Consider the following 19,725-nt stretch of genomic DNA (forward strand, 5'->3'; position numbering starts at 1 on the left):
TGCACATCCTATACGTCCTTCCACTATTGCTAGCATATAGGACAACTGTTCTCAGATTTTTGGCACATCGTTCTCTCCCTGTAGCTAATCGATACTATCGAACTATGCTCGAGTCAGCGTACCTGTAGAAAATTTGATTAAGTCTACCTAAGTTAGTAGTGTCATCTATACTGGTTACATAACCATAGTAATAGGGCTACTTATATAACTTCACATGCAAACATCCTAACATTTTGAAAAGAATTTGTTGTCAAATTTTATTTTAGAAAAGGTTTTCGAAGCTTTATTTCCTCATTTATGCTCTGATACCACCTATGGTAGAACCACCTAATCTGATGCCTCGTAGGAGTGCTCATCTTCTATTAGACACTAAGCACTCAGGGGATAATACTAAATTACTCGATTTCGTCGACACACCCCAGGGGAGAACCCAAAAATCCTCATTTTTGCCATTAGGATCACAAATGAGAGAATAAAGCTTACAACGTTCTTAACCATTTCTTACATCACTGGTAATACAACATCAGAGTATGATAGTTATGGTATAATAGTGGAATGTAATCATATTATCAGAGTATAGGATTTCTTATTTATAATAGCGGAACATGAACATGTTATCAGAGTTATGAATAATTTAATTCAACAACAATCAGCGGTAGGCTAGTCCAGCGTGCGGCGTAGGTGGCGACCAAGCAGCATAGCGTGGCCCACCGACCAGGCGCGGGCTAAGCATAGGTGAAAGGTCCTAATGGCTAGAGGGGGATGAATAGCCTATTAAAAATTTCTACAACAACACTTAACAAACCGGATAGACAATTATGAGGCGAAGCGAGTATTGCGCTAGCCTACTAAAAAGCAAGCCACCTACCACAATTCTAGTTTATGTAGTTTCTATCCACACAATAACTATGTCACTATACTAAGTTAGTGTGCTCTCAAAAGGCTAACTAAAGAGTCACACTAACCAAACTAACAAGCTCTCACAACTAGCTATACTAAAGAGCTTGACAACTAGTTTGCGGTAAAATAGAGAGTGAGCAAGATAGTTATACCACCTTATCGAGGAGTGAACCAATCAATCACAAGGATGAATACCAATGAAAACCAATCACATTGGAATCAAATGATGAACATAATAATTTTTTACAGAGGTTCACTTGCTTGCTGGCAAGCTACTCCTTGTTGTGGCGATTCACTCAGTTAGAGGTTCACGAGCTAATTGGCATCACATGCCAAACCCTCAATAGGGTGCCGCACAACCAACACAAGATGAGGATCACACAAGCCACGAGCAATCCACTAGAGTACATTTTGGTTCTCCACTGGGGAAAAGTCAAGAACCCCCCACAATCACCACAATCAGAGCTGGAGACAATCATCAACCTCCGCACGATGATCCTCCCTGCTCCAAGCCGTCTAGGTGGCAGCAATCACCAAGAGTAACAAGCAAATCTCGCAGCAAAACACGAACACCAAGTGCCTCTAGATGCAAACACTCAAGCAATGCACTTGGATTCTCTCCCAATCTCACAAAGATATTGAATCTATGATGAAGATAAGTGGGAGGGCTTTGGCTAAGCTCGCAAGGTTGCTATGTCAATACAAATGGCTAAGAGAGTGAGCTTGAGCTGGCTATAGGGCTTAAATAGAAGCCCCCATGAAATAGAGCCGTTGTACCCCTTCACTGGGCACAACACAGGGTGCCCAAATGCTCCGGTCATATTGATCGAACGCTGGACCTCAGCGTCCAGTCACGCAATGCGTGCCACGTGTCCCCTCTCTTCAAATGTTGATCGCCCGATCTCAACGGTCAAGAGACGACTGGACGCAGCAGCTCAAAGTGACCGAACGCTGAACCCCAGTGTCTAGTCATTTCTAGTAAGCATCTAGAGACAACTTTTCATGACCAAACTCACCCAGCATCTGGTCACTTGGCATTTCCCCTATGTATGACCATGTTAGTGTGATCGGACGCAGCCAGCCAGCGTCCGGTCATTTCAGCGCCAGCGTTCGGTCGACAACCGACGCTACGCTTCTTCTGCTGCTACTGACCGGATGCACCGGTCCTTTAGAGACCAGCGTCCGGACACTTACAGTGACCAAGTTCACCTAAGTTTAGGGTGTCGGTGGCACTGTCGGACTGTCCGCACTCTACGAGCGGATACTTCACCGGTGAAGTTTCTAACCCTTGCTCAAATATGCCAACCACCAAGTGTATAACCTTGTGCACATGTGTTAGCATATTTTCACAAACATTTTCAAGGGTGTTAGCACTCCACTAGATCCTAAATGCATATGCAATGAGTTAGAGCATCTAGTGGTACTTTGATAACCGCATTCCGATACGAGTTTCACCCCTCTTAATAGTATAGCTATCAAACATAAATGTGATCACACTCTCTAACTATCTTGATCATAAAACAAAATAGCTCCTACTATTTATACCTTTGCCTTGAGCCTTTTGTTTTTTTTCTTTCTTCTTTTCAAGTCCAAGCACTTGATCATCATCATGGCATCACCATCATCATATCATGATCTTCATTTGCTTCACCACTTGGAATGTGCTACCTATCTCATAATCACTTGATAAACTAGGTTAGCACTTAGGGTTTCATTAATTCACCAAAATCAAACTAGAGCTTTCAACAAGCAGTGGCCCAGATGTGGTGGGGCGTAGGTGGCCCAGCAAGGCGGCACGAGGCCGGCCCAGACAAGCGGGCATGACCCAAGTGGCGTGGACGGCCCAGGCGCGGCGTGAAGCAGGCCACGACCGCAAAGGCACAGGGCGAGCAGCCCAACAAGGCGGCCCACGCGTAGTGGCCCAGTCTTGGCGCGTGTTTTTGTAGAAAAGACCCCTGGTTTTAACTAATCAACCTACGATCTAGCTCACTATTCAAACGAGTCACGTATTTCACAATATGGACCCTGTATAAAACATCTTCTTGGATTCTCACCCATTCCTTCATCCTCAAAAGCAGAGGGCAGACGGGGAACATCGGCCAGCGGTGGGAACGATGTGGTGGGGCCGGGGAAGGCACAACGGCGGTGGACCACCCACCGATGAGCTACACGGAGAGCTCGCGTGACCACGCCTGGCCATGGCAAGACCTGAGCTGGCCCCAGGTAGCCTGCCCATGAGAGGCGAGGAGGCGGGCATGCCGACAGTGGCAGCGCTGGCTAGGCGAGGACGACAGGATAGCGCACGGGCTACTGCAGCTCCAGGACGAGCAATGTTGGTGGTGGCATGGCATGGCGATGCTTAGCTCGGGCGACTATGGCGATGGCATAGCACGAAGATGGAACAGCGCGGACTACGGTAGAGGAGGCGCCTGGGAGGAGCAACGCGCTCGATTAAGCCTAGCAGCAGTAGGGGCGACCTGGTACAGCGGCAGAGGCGGTGGCTAAGCTCGGCGTGGACGGATAGTGGTGCGGCGCGACAATGGATAGCCACGGTGCACCGGGGGAACAGGAGGAGCCGCGGCGGAGCCTGGGCGCACTGCGCGTGCATAGGTAGCGAGGCCCGATGGCTGATGAGGCAGCTCGGTGCGTGGAGCTAAGACAGTGGGGTAGCGCAGCCGAACCGCAGCTCCAGCGTAGGACCGCAGGGTCACGCGTGCGGGTGCACGAGGGGAACTAGGCGGCGGTGATGGGAGCTGTGGCGCAGGAGCTGGGGAGAGAGAAAATGGTGCTCCTATCATGGGCAGTAGGGACGCAGTGGCTACGGCCTCCAGAGGCATAAGCAAGCAGCGAGAGAGAGCGAGGAGGACGAGCAGAGCTAGGACAACTATGGGCGGACTGGAGCTAGGAGGAGCAGGGAGGGCAGTGTTGCGGCTTGCGCATGGTGTACGCCACGAAGAGGAAAATGAGGGACATGAGGAGTGGGCCACGGCGACACGGACGCTGCCACGACGGTACTCGGTTCAGTAGAATCAATCAAGACACGCAAGGGTAGATAGCAGGGAGTTGTCCCGTCGCAACAGTGGTCGAGGCCAACGACACAGTCACGACGACTTAGCGCACGCGCCATGACTGCGCGGTAGGTGGAGCGGACGGCGAGGGCAACAACATGGGCAGTGCAGGGGCATAGGTGACCAGGCGCTGCGGCAGCTACAACGAACACATGCATGCAGTACGATGGCGTTAACTTATTTCCTTGCTGAACGTCACTCTGAATCATGCATTTATGGACGGACATGAATACACGAGTTCCTGTATTTATTTTACCTTTTTCTTTTAATAAACGTACTCACCGCGTGATATATGCAGTATTTTATTTACACAATACATGGGAGTGTACATTTGCATACGTCATTGCTTGTCGTGCACATTTAGATGGATTTGACCATAGACAGCGTTTATCCCTCTATATTATTTATTTGATATGAAATAAATATTTATATATATATTGAATGGAGCCCAAAATTCGTGTCAACAAAACAATGCAGCATGCCGGCAGCTCGAATCAATTTTTCCCAAGGAAGAAACAGTGGGGCAGGTGCACGCGAGCCACGTGCCGACAGCAGCAGCAAGCAGCAGCGGCCGTCCAGCAAGCTCAGTCCAATCACATAACACGCGTGTCGTACCGGCGAGGTAGGTGAGCTGAATGGCCAGCGGCACTTTTGTTATTATTTAGCAAAATTTACTTTCAACAATTTTTGTTTATAAAAATTATTTTTCATGCTTAATCAAATAAACAAGTCATTCACCCTTTTATTTGCTATTAGATATTTTTAAACTTAAGTCAAATTTTAAAATCCGAGAAAATCATTTAAAAAATTCTTAGGCCTAAATTACGGTGCTAAACAAGCTCGTAACACCAGGGGTGTTACAAGTTTTAGTTGGTCGGTGATTTTATTCCTAAGCCTAGGTGCTTGAAGTTTGCTGTGGGGTTACAAACTTGTGGGAATAAGATGAGGGCTGTTAGAGGCCCGGTCGAACTCTAGACTGAAGGGGTGAGAGTGACGGGAGCTTCTATATGCGCTAAGTATTGGAACGTATGCTCTGTGTAGCTTTAGAGTTCTAGAGCCGTGGAGCTGTTCGAGTGCTCAGAATGTCTAAAGCTAGCCGAGAGAGAGTCGGAATGACCGTCCTCTGTTGAAAGAGAGTGCATCCCCTTTTATAGGTCAAGGGGATGGTCTTACAAGTTGAGAGAGAGAGAGTGTGTTCTCAAATCTTGTTGGACACGCCGTCAGATACAAGACAGTTTATCGACGCTCACAATACTGTTGATGTCCAGATGTATGTGGCAGGCTTCATCGTGTTCTTCTGGTATGGCAAATATCGGCGTCTACCATACTATAGGATAAATGTCGACGCCTACAACACTATTTGTGTTCTGACATATCTGAAACGCTGCAAAGTACCCTGCTGGCATGGCCTGATAGTACTATTCTACAGGTGTGCAGGGTATGGTCCTCGGTATTACATTTGACTTGAGCGTCTTGCCTTATCTGTTCCGCCTGATTTCTTGGGTCCTCATCGAGCGGGTGTCCCCGACCGGTCGTTCCCAGTCAGCTCCGACCATGCCGGTCGGAGAAGAGCCATAAGCAGAGGTTCAGTGTATTCCCGATAGGAGAAGTGGGTCGAAGTCGGAAGCGAGTGTCGTCCCCTCCTTGGCCAGACCTTCTGACCGACAAAGCGGGTCGAAGTCGGAAGCGAGCGTCTTCCCCTCCTTGGTCAGGCCTTCCGGTCGGAGACTGGATCGCTCTTCCGGCCTGTCGTTAGGTATCTGGGTCGGCCCAGGAGTTAGGCGTCGTTCGTAATGCCATCTGTCGTGCTGAGCTTTTACTAGAAAGCGGGCTCATTAGAGACCCCGGGTTTATAAACCCGACACGTGGTCTTATCTGTGAGAGGACCGATGCGGTGGAGTGGCTCGTGCCCGACCGTGGGGATGCGCTCAAAGAACAGCAACTTGCACTCAACCGAACACTCGTGATACTGACAGAGGCAGAACATTAGTGCAGGAGAAAGCTAGAAGAGTTCGCAATCAAAGAAGAGAAAATTCCTTATTTGACACTAAAAAAACTTGTTCCTAATTTAACACCCAAAGTTGAAATGTTCCTTATCCGACCTCGGATGAAATTTATGTTCCCAAAATGACACTACCGTCACTTTGGACCTACTGTATGGTTAACTGACGTGTAGGGCCACCTGTTAAAAGACTAATATGCCCCTGGCTCACACAGAAAGAGAGAAGAGAAGGGGATAGGGCTTCAAATCTCATTGGGTTTGGCTTCGTCCGCATTGGATGGACGACGGTGGCGGCGGAGCATCAGAGGTCGACATGGGCGGGGCTGGAGCCGCATGCGAGGCCGAGGCGGGCTCCCTACGCGAGCCCAGCATGGCCAGGGTGGGCGCCACCGTTAGTAGGGCTAGGGTAGGCTCCCCGCGTGACGCTAGCACGGCCACGGGTGGGGCGGCCTGCACTGCGGCCGGCTATACAGGGTGAGTTTGTTGCCTTCCATCTTGTGCACTGCTTGCCAAAGATGTTGAGCATGTCAGCGGATGCAGCTTAGCTTCCTTCTCCTGTTCCTTCTCCTGTAGTAGTATCTGTTATGCGTACAAGGTGCTCGATCAAATGTCGTGTCAATGCTAAATTTTATTACAGTATGCCTCTCATATCTGAATCTTCTCGCGCTCTGCCAATTTCCAAGACTGATGAAATATTTGGATTTTCTAGAACTTTGTTTTGCCTTGCACAATGTTTACTCCCAACTGCAAGATTTTATTTTTTTAGTTCTATGTAAACACCTGTAGTTTTGAAGCCTAGGGACAAATACGTTGAGAAGACAAAGAAAAAGGCTATCTAGAAATATTAGTGGTTGTGTATAGAAGTACAACTCATAGCCTTGCATGAATTTCACCATTCAATTGCTAAGATTTGCTTGCATAGTCTGACTATAAGTGAAGTAATTTTCATATGAAAAATTATTTAGCTGGTTTAAGAGAGATTGATTTATAAGGAAACGTTGTGCACATATGCTGATATTTCTAAAAAAAGACACAGAATGTTGCCCATGTATTAGTAGGTCCCTTGTCCTTACATGAGTTCCATCCAATTAGCAGTTTAGGAGTACACAGACCGCCTGTACATAGATAGTTGAAATCTGATGCATGCTGCTATTGTTGTGAAATATCAGGCTGGATACAAATACCAGTTATTTGCTAAAAATCAAATTGCTTGGCAATCACAAAAAGGCTAGAAAGGATGTCAAATGTTTTAGTTTTGATATGGTTGTCGATTCAGACTTGTCAAATTATATGGATTTCGTTGAGTCAATTATAGACAAGTATCCACCAGGTTATTTGGAAGTTGATCATATTCAGTACTATGATCATGTTCTGAAAACTTTTCTGAAAGTAAATTCAGACCAAGATTTGATGTACATGTTTGATATGCACAATAAGGAGAAGGTTGTAGACATGTTTATTATTTATTGTGATCCCTCTGAAACATTTGAGCCTATCACTGAATGGGATTTTGATGGGGAAGAGCAACCTGACAGCAACAGGGTCCAAGCTAATGATGATTATCTAAGAAATCCAAATCCAATGAATGAACATGTCGGTGTTGATGAGGAGACAATTTACATGCAAAATGAACCTGTCAATGCTCTAAGTGTGGTTGGGTGTTCTGATAGAGGGAAGGAAAAGGTTGTGGCTAAGGATGAAGATGATTTCGAGGATGACTCGGAATCTGACTTACAGTGTGACATTGATTTGGAGGATGACTCAGAGGATGAAGTAGAGCCTGAGCAAGGATATGAAGAAGTAAATCATCATCCAATTGTTGATTATGATGAAGAAGATCCTCCTATGGAACCAGGCTCTACTTATCCTAATTTGGCCGAGTTCAAGTTGGCTCTTTGTCAGCATGCAATCAAACATGAATTTGAATTCGCCACATAGAAGAGTTCAAAGCAGAGGTTTAGGGGTTACTGTTCAAGGAAGGTCTTGGATAACTGTCCATGGAAAATACATGCTTCTACAATAGTAGACAAAATGACTGTAGCGGTAAGTATTGGAGATCTCATTGTGTTATTCTCATTATTCTTCATTTTTTCCATTATATACTTGCTATGTGTGTCTAACTAATAATGTATGCTGCTGTTTTGTAGGTCAAGAAGAACAACTTTAAGCATGATTGCTCTAGCACTAGAAGGAAAAAGAAGGTGAAGAATGGAACTAAACATTGGATATGCAAGAAGGTGAAGGACTTTCTAATAGAAGATGCTACTTTAGGAGCAAGAGAACTGCAAAAGAAGATTAAGGAACATCACAAAGTGCATATTCACTACAAGAGAGTATATTATGGCCAGAAGTTAGCATTGCAACAATTATATGGTGATTGGGACAGCAACTTCAACAATTTATTTAGGTTTAAGGCACAAGTGGAGAACTCTTGCCCTGGCAGCTTAGTAATCATTGATCACTACACAATAAATGAGAAAATCAGATTTAGGAGATTCTTCTTTGCATTGAAACCTTGCATAGATGGCTTTCTTAATGGTTGCAGACCTTACTTGGTAGTGGATAGTACGTTCTTGACAGGCAGGTTCAAGGGGCAATTGGCAAGTGCTAATGCAGTTGATGGCCACAATTGGTTGTATCCAGTTTGTGTTGGTGTTTTTGATTTAGAAACTAATGAAAATTGGATCTGGTTCATGAGTAAGCTCAGGGAGGCTATTGGGTCACCAAGGGGATTAGCAATAAGCACAGATGTAGGGCAGGCAGTGATGGTAGGGGTTGCTGAAGTGTTCCCTCAAGCAGAGCATAGGGAGTGCATGTTCCACTTGGTTAGCAATTTCAAGAAGTATCGTGGGAAGGTTTTTGATGACCACCTTTGGGCAGCAGCTTACTCATGGAACACATACTTGTTTGAGAAACATTGGACTGAAATGGAGAAAGCAAAGCCTGCTGCAACAAATTACCTAAGAAAGTGTCACAAGAAGTTGTGGACAAGAAGTCAATTCAGAACCATTTGTAAAGTTGACTATGTGACCAACAACTTGGCTGAGTCCTTCAACAATTGGATTAAGGACCTTAAGGCTATAAATCTCGATGATTTCATGGACAAGCTTAGACAATTACTTATGGTGAAGTGGAACCAAAGAAGGAAAATTGGGAAGAAATTAGATGGCTTGATTTTGCCTCACATAATTAAGATGTTGAATGAGAAAAGCAGAGAATTGATCTTGGAAGTATCAGAGTCCTCAGAAGATGTGGCTGAAGTGACAGCATTTGGTGGTAGTGGCTTTCGGTTTGTGGTGAATTTGGTTGACAGGACATGTTCTTATAGACAATGGGATGTATCTGGCATTCCTTGCAAACATGCACTAGCATTTATTACCTCACTAATGAACCTATTGAGAAACATGTTGATTTGTACTACTCCATTGAGAAGTTTAGAGCAGCTTATAGTGCACTAATCCTTGCTTTACCTGACAAGTCTCAATGGCCTAAATCTAAGCATGAATTTTTCATGCATCCACCACTGCTGAAAGCTGTTGCTGGTAGGCCTAAAACTGAGAGGCACAAGGGCTATAGTGACAATAAAAGGAAGAAAGGGCAGCACCAATGCCCTATATGTAAAGACTATGGCCACCATTGGCACAACTGCAAAAAGGGAAGCAAAGAAGACATAGAAGCAATGAAAGCTGTGAGGTACGTGCCAATGTTTCAGGTTCCATTCATGCATAGTTTGTACAATCAATAAATGTTTAATTTGTAATTTCTTATGTAGAGGACCACCAAAAAAGAGAAAAAATACAATTGTATCTGATCAAAGTTCCATTATGGCATTGGAAGATGAAGCTCCAACAGCTTCTATGTCCTTTCCACCAAGGTTTCCTCATCTCTCATTGTTCTGAATTTATATTGCATCGCATGGTGCCTCATTATAGTCCTTCACACTTCTGTAGTCAAAATTTGGAGGCTACAACTACTAAAAAGAGAAAACATGCTGACTTGTGTTCTGAAGCTTCAAAAAGGTACTTCTAAATCTGAAAGCTCATGTTGAACTCTAAGTATAATATACTAATTCTGATTTTTAGTAGCCAAAGCATGGAAATTTCAAGTAACAAAAAGGGAAAACTTGGTAACTCGAACTCTGCAGGCTCCAAAAGGTAGCTGTAATAAATCTGGACTTCTTTTGCATAGCACTTTTACATATGTTCTTTAAATAATTGTTGATATGCATGAACATGTATAGGTCACGAAGTGGCTCAAATCAGCCCGAGGGACTTTCAATTGACGAACCTGAAGGTGTTAAGAAGGGGAAGGGCAAAAGGAAGAAGGTAATTTCTAAAAAGACTCCAAAAAAGAAGTTGGTACTTGATAGCCCTGCAATGGGCACAAGGAGCAAAATGGTTCAGCCTGCAAGTCCTGCAATGAGCACAAGGAGTAAAAGAAGACTGAGTTTGTGAATCTGAGAAGCTGAAATGCCATGTCTTTTGGTTTGGATGTGAACCTGTATGTCTCAATATTTATATGAAGAGAACCGTGCATATGAACCTCATATTTATGTTGTTTGGATGTGAACCCGGATGGTTTGTGAACCTGAATGTTAGTGTATATGCTAGCTGGATGTTGTTGACCTCATGTTATTGTGGATGTTCTTTCAACTTTGTTTGCCTTATTATCATGGTGCAAATAATTGCTGCAAAAATTTATCAATGCACTCTGTCCAAATGATTGGTGCAGAAATTGTCCAAAAAAAAGGTGCACAAATGGCCTAAAAAATGCTGCAAAAATTGTCAAAAAAACACCAAATCATTTTTGTACTCCAGGAACAACAACCATGTTAAATTAAAAAAAAAAGATGGCGTTAAAACACCTCTGTGCCGGCCAACAATAATTTATGTACAAGAGAGAAGGTGTCCAGACTAAAAAGCTGAAGGAGGGGCAAAATCATCTTTTTGCGTCTCAGTTAACATCGTTACATGGCCATTCTGACAGTAGTGCCATTCTAGGAACATAAATTTCAGCCGAGGTCGGATAAGGAACATTTCAACTTTGGGTGTTAAATTGGGAACAACAAGTTTTTTCAGTGTCAAATAAAGAATTTTCTCATCAAAGAACGGCAACTTGCATGAGAAGGGGCATAAAGGAAACCAGGAGGATGAAGAAGGCTAATATAAAAAGCAACCATGCATAAGTGGTACAAAAAGGTCCAAAACTAAAACGCCCAATAGAGCAATTGGCATATGGCATGTATAGAAATAGAACCCCCCAGATATTCGACAGATCAGCAAATGGTACTGCAAAACAGTGAAGCACTTCGTTTTCTTTTGAGGAAAGACCGAAAGAGTGAAGCACTTCATCACCGAGGTGTCGGCAAACCTTAGGCCTTGGCCAGCTGCCTATCTCCATCTAACGAGCTTTATTTAGGTCATGGACCGTGGACCAAAAATACTACTATATGATATCACTAATACAGTAAAAGTTTCTACATGGTTTTTACACTTAGGGTCTGTTTCGATCCTGAAAATTGAATTCATTCTAATAATTATAATTTAGGTATAGATTAATTAAGCTAATATAGTTGTATATGGAATATATTTATATATTTATTGTTACGTATACAGGGGGCATATTTATATATTATATTTCTATTGTAGGGAAGTGAGTTAAAGAATGTGCTATAAGTTGGAGAATAGAATAGAATTATAGTATAGTGATTTATACAATTCATTTCTATCTCCCACCTTATGAATTTGAGATAGGCTTATTTGTAAGCTTGAAAAAATTATGGAATATCAAATTCTAAGCCTAATAGCCTAATCTGTTATGTAGATTTCAATTCTCTAAAATAAAAAGATCCAAACGGCCCCTTATGTTTCTTTAAAGTTACTGTCAGTACAAATCCTAGACTTAAACTGCTAGTTGATTTACAGTGACGATAGACATAGCTTGTAACCTTAGGAAATCTACTAGTAGAGATGTATCTTCACTGTTAATTTATAGCCATGCGTCTATAGTTCCAGTTCTACTAGCGCATATTTTTTACGAACCACCAGTGAAAAAAAATCTCTAGTACAGATAAAAACCGTTTCTGTACTAGTTTATGTTATCTCTATCCGAAAATAGAAGATACAACTCTAGACTTCATTCAAAGTCAAACTAACTTAAACTCACTAATCTATCAACACCTAAAAAAACTCTAAAGTAATCATCTACCTGGTGATACCATATCTCGCTCCTTCTCGTGTATCCACGTCCGATACGAATCATCCCCCACTCAGGACGTACGCGTCCGCATCCTACCCGATTCCAATACAGGGACTGTCGGATCCACGTGTCCACGTCTAATACAAAATCCTCGGAGCTCACGTGTTTGCGTCTGAGTGATGAGGTTAATTAAAGAAAATATTATCCCGGTGCAACGCACGGTATATTTCTATTTTATAAAAAAAAACTAGGCTTGTTCGCTTAAACTTATCAGCCGACTTATCAGCTAGAGTCTATAGTATTTTTCTCTCACAACAAATCAATCAAAGCCGGTTTATCAGCCGACTTTAATACCAGCCGAACAGGCAAGTATCGACATTGAAGACTCTAAATAGATATACAACTATATTCAATACAAACCTAACGGTACTTATTTAGTATGATATATGCAATAATATCTTTTTATATGAATTTAGTTAAATTTAAGATAATTGGATTGAGTAATATTCTATAATTACGTTTTTTATGACCGAGGGAGTATGTGCCACGAGAAGTAACTAGTTCTAGCACTTGTCTATCTCAGCATCGAAATCAAGAAGTAGAGCTGTCCGCCGAAAAGGAAATTCAAGGAGTGGAGTTTCGCTTTCAAGATGACGCCAGCTAGTGCCTGTCACAGGAACCGCAAGAGGCACAGCACAGCAAATGCAGCATGCACAAAAACAGAAAGAGCACACGCTCACAACGCAGCGGTAAATGGCGAAAATAAGTTTGACGTTTCGGTCAAAAGTGACCAAGTGGTTAGTTCCGCACTCCATCGGGTTTGCAAATAATCCTTGCGCTTTGGCAAAGATTTGAGTCAAGCTTCTAAAGCTTTCACTTAAAAAACCTCTTAAATCAATTAGAGACTTGATGATCATTTGTGTAGATTTACCTCAGAAAGTACTTTCATAAAAGCATAAATTTGGTAGATGCTCATTTACATTCCAATAGAAAGTTGCTGGTATCGATTTGCTAGCGGTATGCTATAGTTATCTAGAGAAAGATGGTGTGCAATGCATGGTGAGTTGGTCAGTTGGTGACTGATGGAGAATAAAAGCATAGTCTTTTTTTTTTGAAATTGGGAATAAAAGCATAGTCGATTTTTGCTTTAACAACTCGGGGAGCAAGAGCAACGGATGGAATTAGGGAGGGGGAAAAGCAAATGGGCCTACGATGCTGGACGTGCGCTACTTTGGGCCAGTCCACATCAGGCCTTCTCAATTGTGCGGCGCGAAGCTGGTATAAGCCAATAGCAACTCGTAAGAGGGGCACGGATTTCAGCCTGCTACTCTGCGGAGCCCACCAAGCAGCTCAAGGGCCACCGTGGAAAGTTGGTTGCCGAATTTGAACAGCGCGCGCGTTGCCGAATCCGAAGGCGACGGCCCCAGCTCTGCTTTCTGGTTGGCGACGGCCGACGGGACGGACGGAAGACGGCCGTGCAGGCGTGGGACCACCCACGGAATCAACGGCCAATAATCACAGCTTTAATCGATGAGCGCCCCACTATTCTACTCTTTGCCCAGGTTAACCTCGACATCATCCCTATGTGCGCTTACTTTAATCAGCACACATATACGTGTGTGTGGGGACACGCGACGAACACGACGCCACTAGCGCACGATCGATCAGATTGGAGATCGACGGGCTGCTCCGTGTATTTTGTTGGAGTTGGGCGTTGCTTCGGTTCAAAGGAAGCAACTCGTTGCTACAGAGTGAAGAAAACCAAAGTTGCTTATTACTCCTGCCCGCTCTATTCTAAATTACAAGATATTTTATCTTTTTGAGATATATATTTTTTGTTATGTATTTAAATATACAACATGTCTACGTACTTAGTAAGGGTAGGGTCAACGTAGATCAACATGTATTTACATAGATATAAAAAATTCAGAGATTTCAAGTGTTACTATCTATTAAATTGTGGCCCCACTATTCCTTTTTCCAATAACTCGATCCTGATAAAAGGAGCCGCAGACCTTCAACATTTGGCTTCCGGTGCATGCTCTGGTGGTAGCTTCTCTCTTTTATCATAACAAGCTACTGCATCTTCTGCAGGCAACATTGGCGCCCTGCGGAACCACTATCCGAACTGATGTGTAGGCTGCTTGCGAACGTGGAAGCTTGGGCATATAGCCACACATGTAGCGTTGGGGACGGGTAATAGTAATGTATGTAGAAAAAACAAAACGTCTTATAATTTGAACGTATGAGTACTTATTGTCGTCTTTCCGAACCTTGCGGAAATCTTCTCACAATGGAACACACAAAAAAGATGAAAGTTAACTATATAATCACCTCCAAATGAACTTTAACTAAAGATGTGCATGAATGATGGGGAATTAATAATAAGCAGGAAACATACGACCTGCATAAATAAGAACATGATGATTAATATGGGTGCAGTTGTCGGAGACCAATACTAGGGTACTCGAAGAGGAGGGGCTAATGGTCATCAACATTAATCCATCCGAACAGTCAAGGGCGCGACTACGGCTCCAACCGACCCCTAGGTGCGCGGGCTCCGCCTCGACCGACCTCTGGGGAGCCTTTGGGGGAGGACTCTGCCTCGCCCGACTCCAAGGCCGCGGGCTCCGCCTCGCCCGGCCTCTGGGGGAGGGCTCTGCCTCGCCCGATCCCAAGGTCGCGGGCTTCGTCTCGCCCGACCCTCAGGTTTACGCTCAGCTCGCCCGACCCTGAGGCCACGGGCTCCTTCTCGCCCAACCCTTGGGTTTGCGCTCCGCTCGCCCGACCCCGAGGCCGCGGGCTCCGCCTTGCCCAACCCTGAGGCCGTAGGCTCCTCCTCGCCCGACCCTGAGGCCGTGAGCTCTGCCTCTCCCAGCCTCTGGGGAGGGCGACGCCTCGCCCGACTCCGAGGTCACGGGATCCGCCTCGCTCAACCCTTGGGTTTGAGCTCCGCTCGCCCGACCCTGAGGCCGCGGGCTCCGCCTCGCCCGACCCCGAGGTCGCGGGCTCTACCTCACTCGACCCTCGAGTTTGCGCTCCGCTCGCCCAACTCCGAGGCCATGGGCTCTGCCTCGCCTGGCCTCTAGGGAAGGCTCCGCCTCGCCCGACCCTGAGGTCACGGGCTCCGCCTCGCCCGACCCTAAGGTCACGAACTCTGTCTCGCCCGATGGAGATCCATACCGCCGCCAACCACTCCAGGTCCAAGCGTATGGGCCTGGGTCAAAGCTCTAACACCAGGAAAGAGATCGGCACACCCCGATGTAACCCCACGGCCACGACGTGCCATACCCGAGGATTCACATCAGGAACAGCATTGGGAGTACCAGTGTTGTTCTGCCTAACCCTCGTACGAACACTCACAGGCACGTCAGTTCACCATAACGTCCGTCGGGATGGAGTGGAACGCCATGACCGGCAGACGATGCCTGCACATGGCTCTCGTGATGGACAGGGCCACGACGTGGAGCCGTCCCTGTTGACATCTATAGGGTAGGTGGGACCCACATGAAGGAGAAGGACCCGACGATCCTGAAGGTCTTCGTCTCTATCTCCCTCTCTGGTTCTTTTCTTTTCCTCCGCTATAACCCATGCTTTTCCTTGGCCTATAAAAGGGAAAGCATGGCGCCCCATGAGGGGGATCGACCGATCAAACTATCGATTGAGGCTAGACCCGATCAAACCGTCACGAACCCCTCGAACCTCGAACAGAATACAACAAAAGCACGCGGCTGAGCAGCAACTGAGTTCTCGGCACCCGTTCATTCTTTTCCACCAGAGACTTGGGACCTATCCCTCTCTCGCCCGTTTGTAACCCCTACTACAAATTCTCAGTGCTAGTAACACGAGCAGCAGCGACGAACTGGACGTAGAGACATTCTACCCGAACCAGTATAAAACCTTGTGTCCTCTAAACACGCCATCAGAGCCAGACGCGCAATACTAGAAATTTACTTGTCGGTGGCAACTCGAAACACCTACGGCAGTGAACCACAAGTGGTCCCTAAATATCACTGTCTCCCGGTCAAGTGCTGAAGACGAATACAGGGGTGTTGCTAATGTTGTGTCTAGAGGCTTGTTGGATTAGTCAACTCTTGGGAGAGCTTTGTCGTCTTTTAACACGTGCCACTCTTGTATATTGTGACAACATCAGTGTCGTATATTTGGCCACAAATACAATTAATCGTCAAAGGACCAATCATGTGGAGATCGATCTATATTTCATCCGAGAAAGAGTGGCCCTTGGAGTTGTGCGAGTTCATGTTCCAACGTCCCTTCATTATGCAGACATATTCACTAAGGCACCGTTTGGATGTAGATATTGAGACGCTGGAATTGAATTGGGTTCTAATACCAAATCAGAGTAGTATTGGAAATGAGCTACAAAACCAATTCTGTTGTTTGGATGCATATGATATTGGCAGTTGGAATCTAGTAACGTGGCAAATACTGATTCATGTTTGGATGTCATATGATGGAATTGGCAAATGCACATGTCTTCTCCACCGCACCAGCAACCTAGCCCTCACACTGCTCCTCCCATCGCCAACGGTAGCTATGCCCACCACAACATGGTGGAGCTGAGAAGGAGCTCCCATCGACATAGGCCTCAGTGGAGCTGAGGAAGAAGCTCCCTCACTGCAGGCCCTTGCGGATCTGAGGAGGGACCACCGCGATGGGGAAAAGGGATCTGAGGAGGGAGCCCGACGTGCGGGGAGGTGCTGCCGGAGCTGGGGAAGAAGATGAGGTTGGAGCTGGGGAAGAAGGAGCCTACGCACGGAGGGGGCGTGAGGACTCGCCATGAGGGCGTCGGGGCTCACGTGAAGGAAAGCGACGGAGGTCGGGGCTCGCACGGAGAGGAGGCATTGCTTGGCGTCGGGATCAGGGCTGGATCGAGCGCGGTGTCGGTGTCAGGGCTGGATCGAGCGCGACGTCAGGGTCGGGGCTCGCACGGAGGGGAGGCGTCGAATCGGGAGAGCCCAATTCCACCCAATACAGAGGGGTGAGGTTCGTATTGGGAGAGCCCAGTTCCGAACTTCCAGTTATAGTCCAATACCTTGGTATTGGAATTGTAATTCTAGATATCAATACCAAGCACATCCAAACAACAGAATTTAGGAAACATGATTCCAATTCCCAATTTCAGGCTCCAATATCTACATCCAAACGGGGTATAAGGGATTGCCCACGGCTGTCTTCATCAACTTCCGAACTAGTCTCAACATTTGATCCTCTCTCGGCTGACACTGCAGGAGGAGCGTATTAGAATACGTATAGTCTAGAAGAATGTGATAAGTCTAGAATGAAGAGTTCCAACTCTGAAGAGTCATGTAACCTCCTATAAAACTCCTGTTCGATCAATGGAAGTGCTAAGCCGCCAAGCCAGCCATAATCATTCTTTCAATACTATCTTCCACCTGCCCCTGTCCATATAGACACATTATGTTCTGTTTTCAATCTGATGGGATTAGTATATTCGTTTGATTCTAGCGAAGACCTAATGGAAACACGGCGTACAGTGCAGAGCTCGTCATGAGAAAACATTGGATCGTGGACGTAATGAACTCCGTGATTTTGGTGCCACGAACCACAGCACCTTTTCTGACTGTGCATTCTGTACAATACAAACAACTACATACATCTCGATCGTGGCACGTACGACGTGGACTCGCTACGACTTGTTCCCCGTGTGAACTCGCACATTTCAGACAATACAGACGCTTCCGACCACAACCTATATATAAACAAAAACAACTTAAGCACAGAGTTTAAATTTCTATAGCTAGGAGCTGTATGTGAACATGCATGCCTGGATTAATTAATAGGAGTATCCAACAATATCTACATGTGGTTTCAGGATCAACTTCTTCACTGCATTCAGGTGCTCTGGCCGGCCTCTGGGCTCTGCGTCGGCAGCTCGTACGGCTACGCGATCAACGAGGCAACCATCTACTCAATCTCAATGTCCGTGGACCCGAGGCAGCAGTCGCCGTCGACGCTGGCAACAGCATCGACCCCGGCGTACACACGGCCGAGCAGGACGAGGGCGCGGCGGGCGGCCGCGAGCCGACGGGACAGCGCGGCGGCCTCGGCGCGCAACGCGGCGTTGGCGAGCAAGGCGAGGGCCAGCCCGTCGCACGCGGCCTCCGCGCGCGCCGCCAGGTCGCGATTCCCGCACTCCAGGAGCGCCGCGCTGTCCCTGAGCTCGTCGAGGTGGCGCCGCTTCCGCGCGCGGAACTGCCGCGTGGACTCTCGGTTCGATATCCTCCGACGGAAGCGCCGCTGGTCGACGCACTCCGCCGCCGTGGCGACGGCGTCGACCTCAGGCCAGGACGCCGCCGCCGCCGCCGCGGGTTTAGTTGGGAATAGGCCTGCCGTGTGATCTGATCCGAACCCGGCATGCTGCTTTGCCATCGCGGGGGAGATTTGCATGTCGATGCAAGTCATGCACCCTGAGAAGGCCATGACTGGCAGGATGGTAATCGTGTGCGATTTTTTTTTTGATGGGGTCGTAATTGTGATCGGAGGAGGAACTGAAGATGGGAAGGCCGCAGTATTTATAGGTGGCGTACGAGGGGTATCTTGGTATTCTGTTTGTTGATGGTGTGGCCGTGTGGGTCCAATGTTGGCTGGTGATGATGCAACACACAGTACATCAATGTGGATCTATATATACCATCTTTTTCGATCAATGTTGAAATTGATGAAGTTACCAACGATGCAAAGCAAACGCTTGTAAAGCATAGGGACCCTGTGATGCAAGTTATTAACTGAGAACTATGGGTAAGGAAAGAAACTTGCTATATTTTAGGTGTCTGAAATAAAATCAAGATAGGATTGGATACGGTATCTTATACTCCCCTCATTCTAAATTATAAGATATTTCGACTTTTCTATATATACATTATTTTCATTATGTAACTAGACACAGCATATATCTAAGTACATAGCAAAAATCATGTATTTAGAAAAACAAAAAAAAATGTCTTATAGTCTGGAGGGGGGGGGGGGGGTATTGTTGAGTGCACCCTAATCAAAAGAAATTCTAGGTCATCCACAGTCGACTTAAAATCAACATATACATTTAGCTTAGCGAGTTTAGTATAGGGTTTAGACCGGGCTATCCATTTGTTCCTTGCGGATACAATATAAACCTCTAGAAAATATTCATAGGAAAACATCTAGAAAATATTCATAGGGAAAAACATAAGTGCACCGTATGATTGTTCTTCAAAAATGTGTGCACGCAAAGCAACCAACAATGTTACAAAATAGATAATTTGCCCTGTTCGTTTGGCTGATAAGCCATGGCTGAAAGTACTGTTGGTTGATTTGTTGTGAGAGAAAAATACTATTCGTTGGCTTAAACAGTACGGCTTATAAAGCAAGCGAACAGGCCGATTAACTGCAAATACATTGGACAAACCATACACATGATACAATGATGTTCAGAGCTATGCCGCCGGACCAGAACCGCCTTGGTCATTGAGTCTACAGCACAATGCCCGCTGCGAGTGGCAGCGGCGCACAGGGCGGCTGCGCGATGGTGGCGGCGCA

At 45.9% G+C, this 19,725-nt stretch overlaps 2 protein-coding genes across 2 annotated transcripts; one reads left to right on the plus strand and one right to left on the minus strand.

The window, feature by feature from the left end:
- The first annotated feature begins 8,001 nt into the window (after positions 1–8,001).
- On the plus strand, positions 8,002–10,491 carry LOC136460222 (uncharacterized). Its single transcript, XM_066460010.1, has 7 exons — positions 8,002–8,013; positions 8,118–9,259; positions 9,340–9,663; positions 9,743–9,844; positions 9,921–9,989; positions 10,053–10,124; positions 10,211–10,491. Exons 1-7 carry the CDS (start codon positions 8,002–8,004, stop codon positions 10,422–10,424), a joined length of 1,935 nt encoding a protein of 644 aa, XP_066316107.1. The 3' UTR covers positions 10,425–10,491.
- A 7,170-nt stretch (positions 10,492–17,661) lies between these two features.
- LOC136457658 (bZIP transcription factor 53-like) lies at positions 17,662–18,676 on the minus strand. The gene has a single exon (XM_066457682.1). The coding sequence runs from the start codon at positions 18,631–18,633 to the stop codon at positions 18,118–18,120; it is 516 nt and encodes a 171-aa protein (XP_066313779.1). The 5' UTR covers positions 18,634–18,676; the 3' UTR covers positions 17,662–18,117.
- Between the last annotated feature and the right edge of the window lie 1,049 nt (positions 18,677–19,725).

The sequence above is a fragment of the Miscanthus floridulus genome, chromosome 6, assembly GCF_019320115.1.
Source record: "Miscanthus floridulus cultivar M001 chromosome 6, ASM1932011v1, whole genome shotgun sequence".
Classification (NCBI taxonomy): Eukaryota; Viridiplantae; Streptophyta; class Magnoliopsida; order Poales; family Poaceae; genus Miscanthus; species Miscanthus floridulus.

Coding starts and splice junctions, on each gene's coding strand:
- LOC136460222 (XM_066460010.1), top strand. Junction 9,845..9,920: donor TCTATGTCCTTTCCACCAAG/GTTTCCTCATCT, acceptor ACACTTCTGTAG/TCAAAATTTGGAGGCTACAA. Junction 10,125..10,210: donor AACTCTGCAGGCTCCAAAAG/GTAGCTGTAATA, acceptor GAACATGTATAG/GTCACGAAGTGGCTCAAATC.
- LOC136457658 (XM_066457682.1), bottom strand. CDS start 18,633: ATGGCCTTCTCAGGGTGCATGACTTGCATCGACATGCAAATCTCCCCC.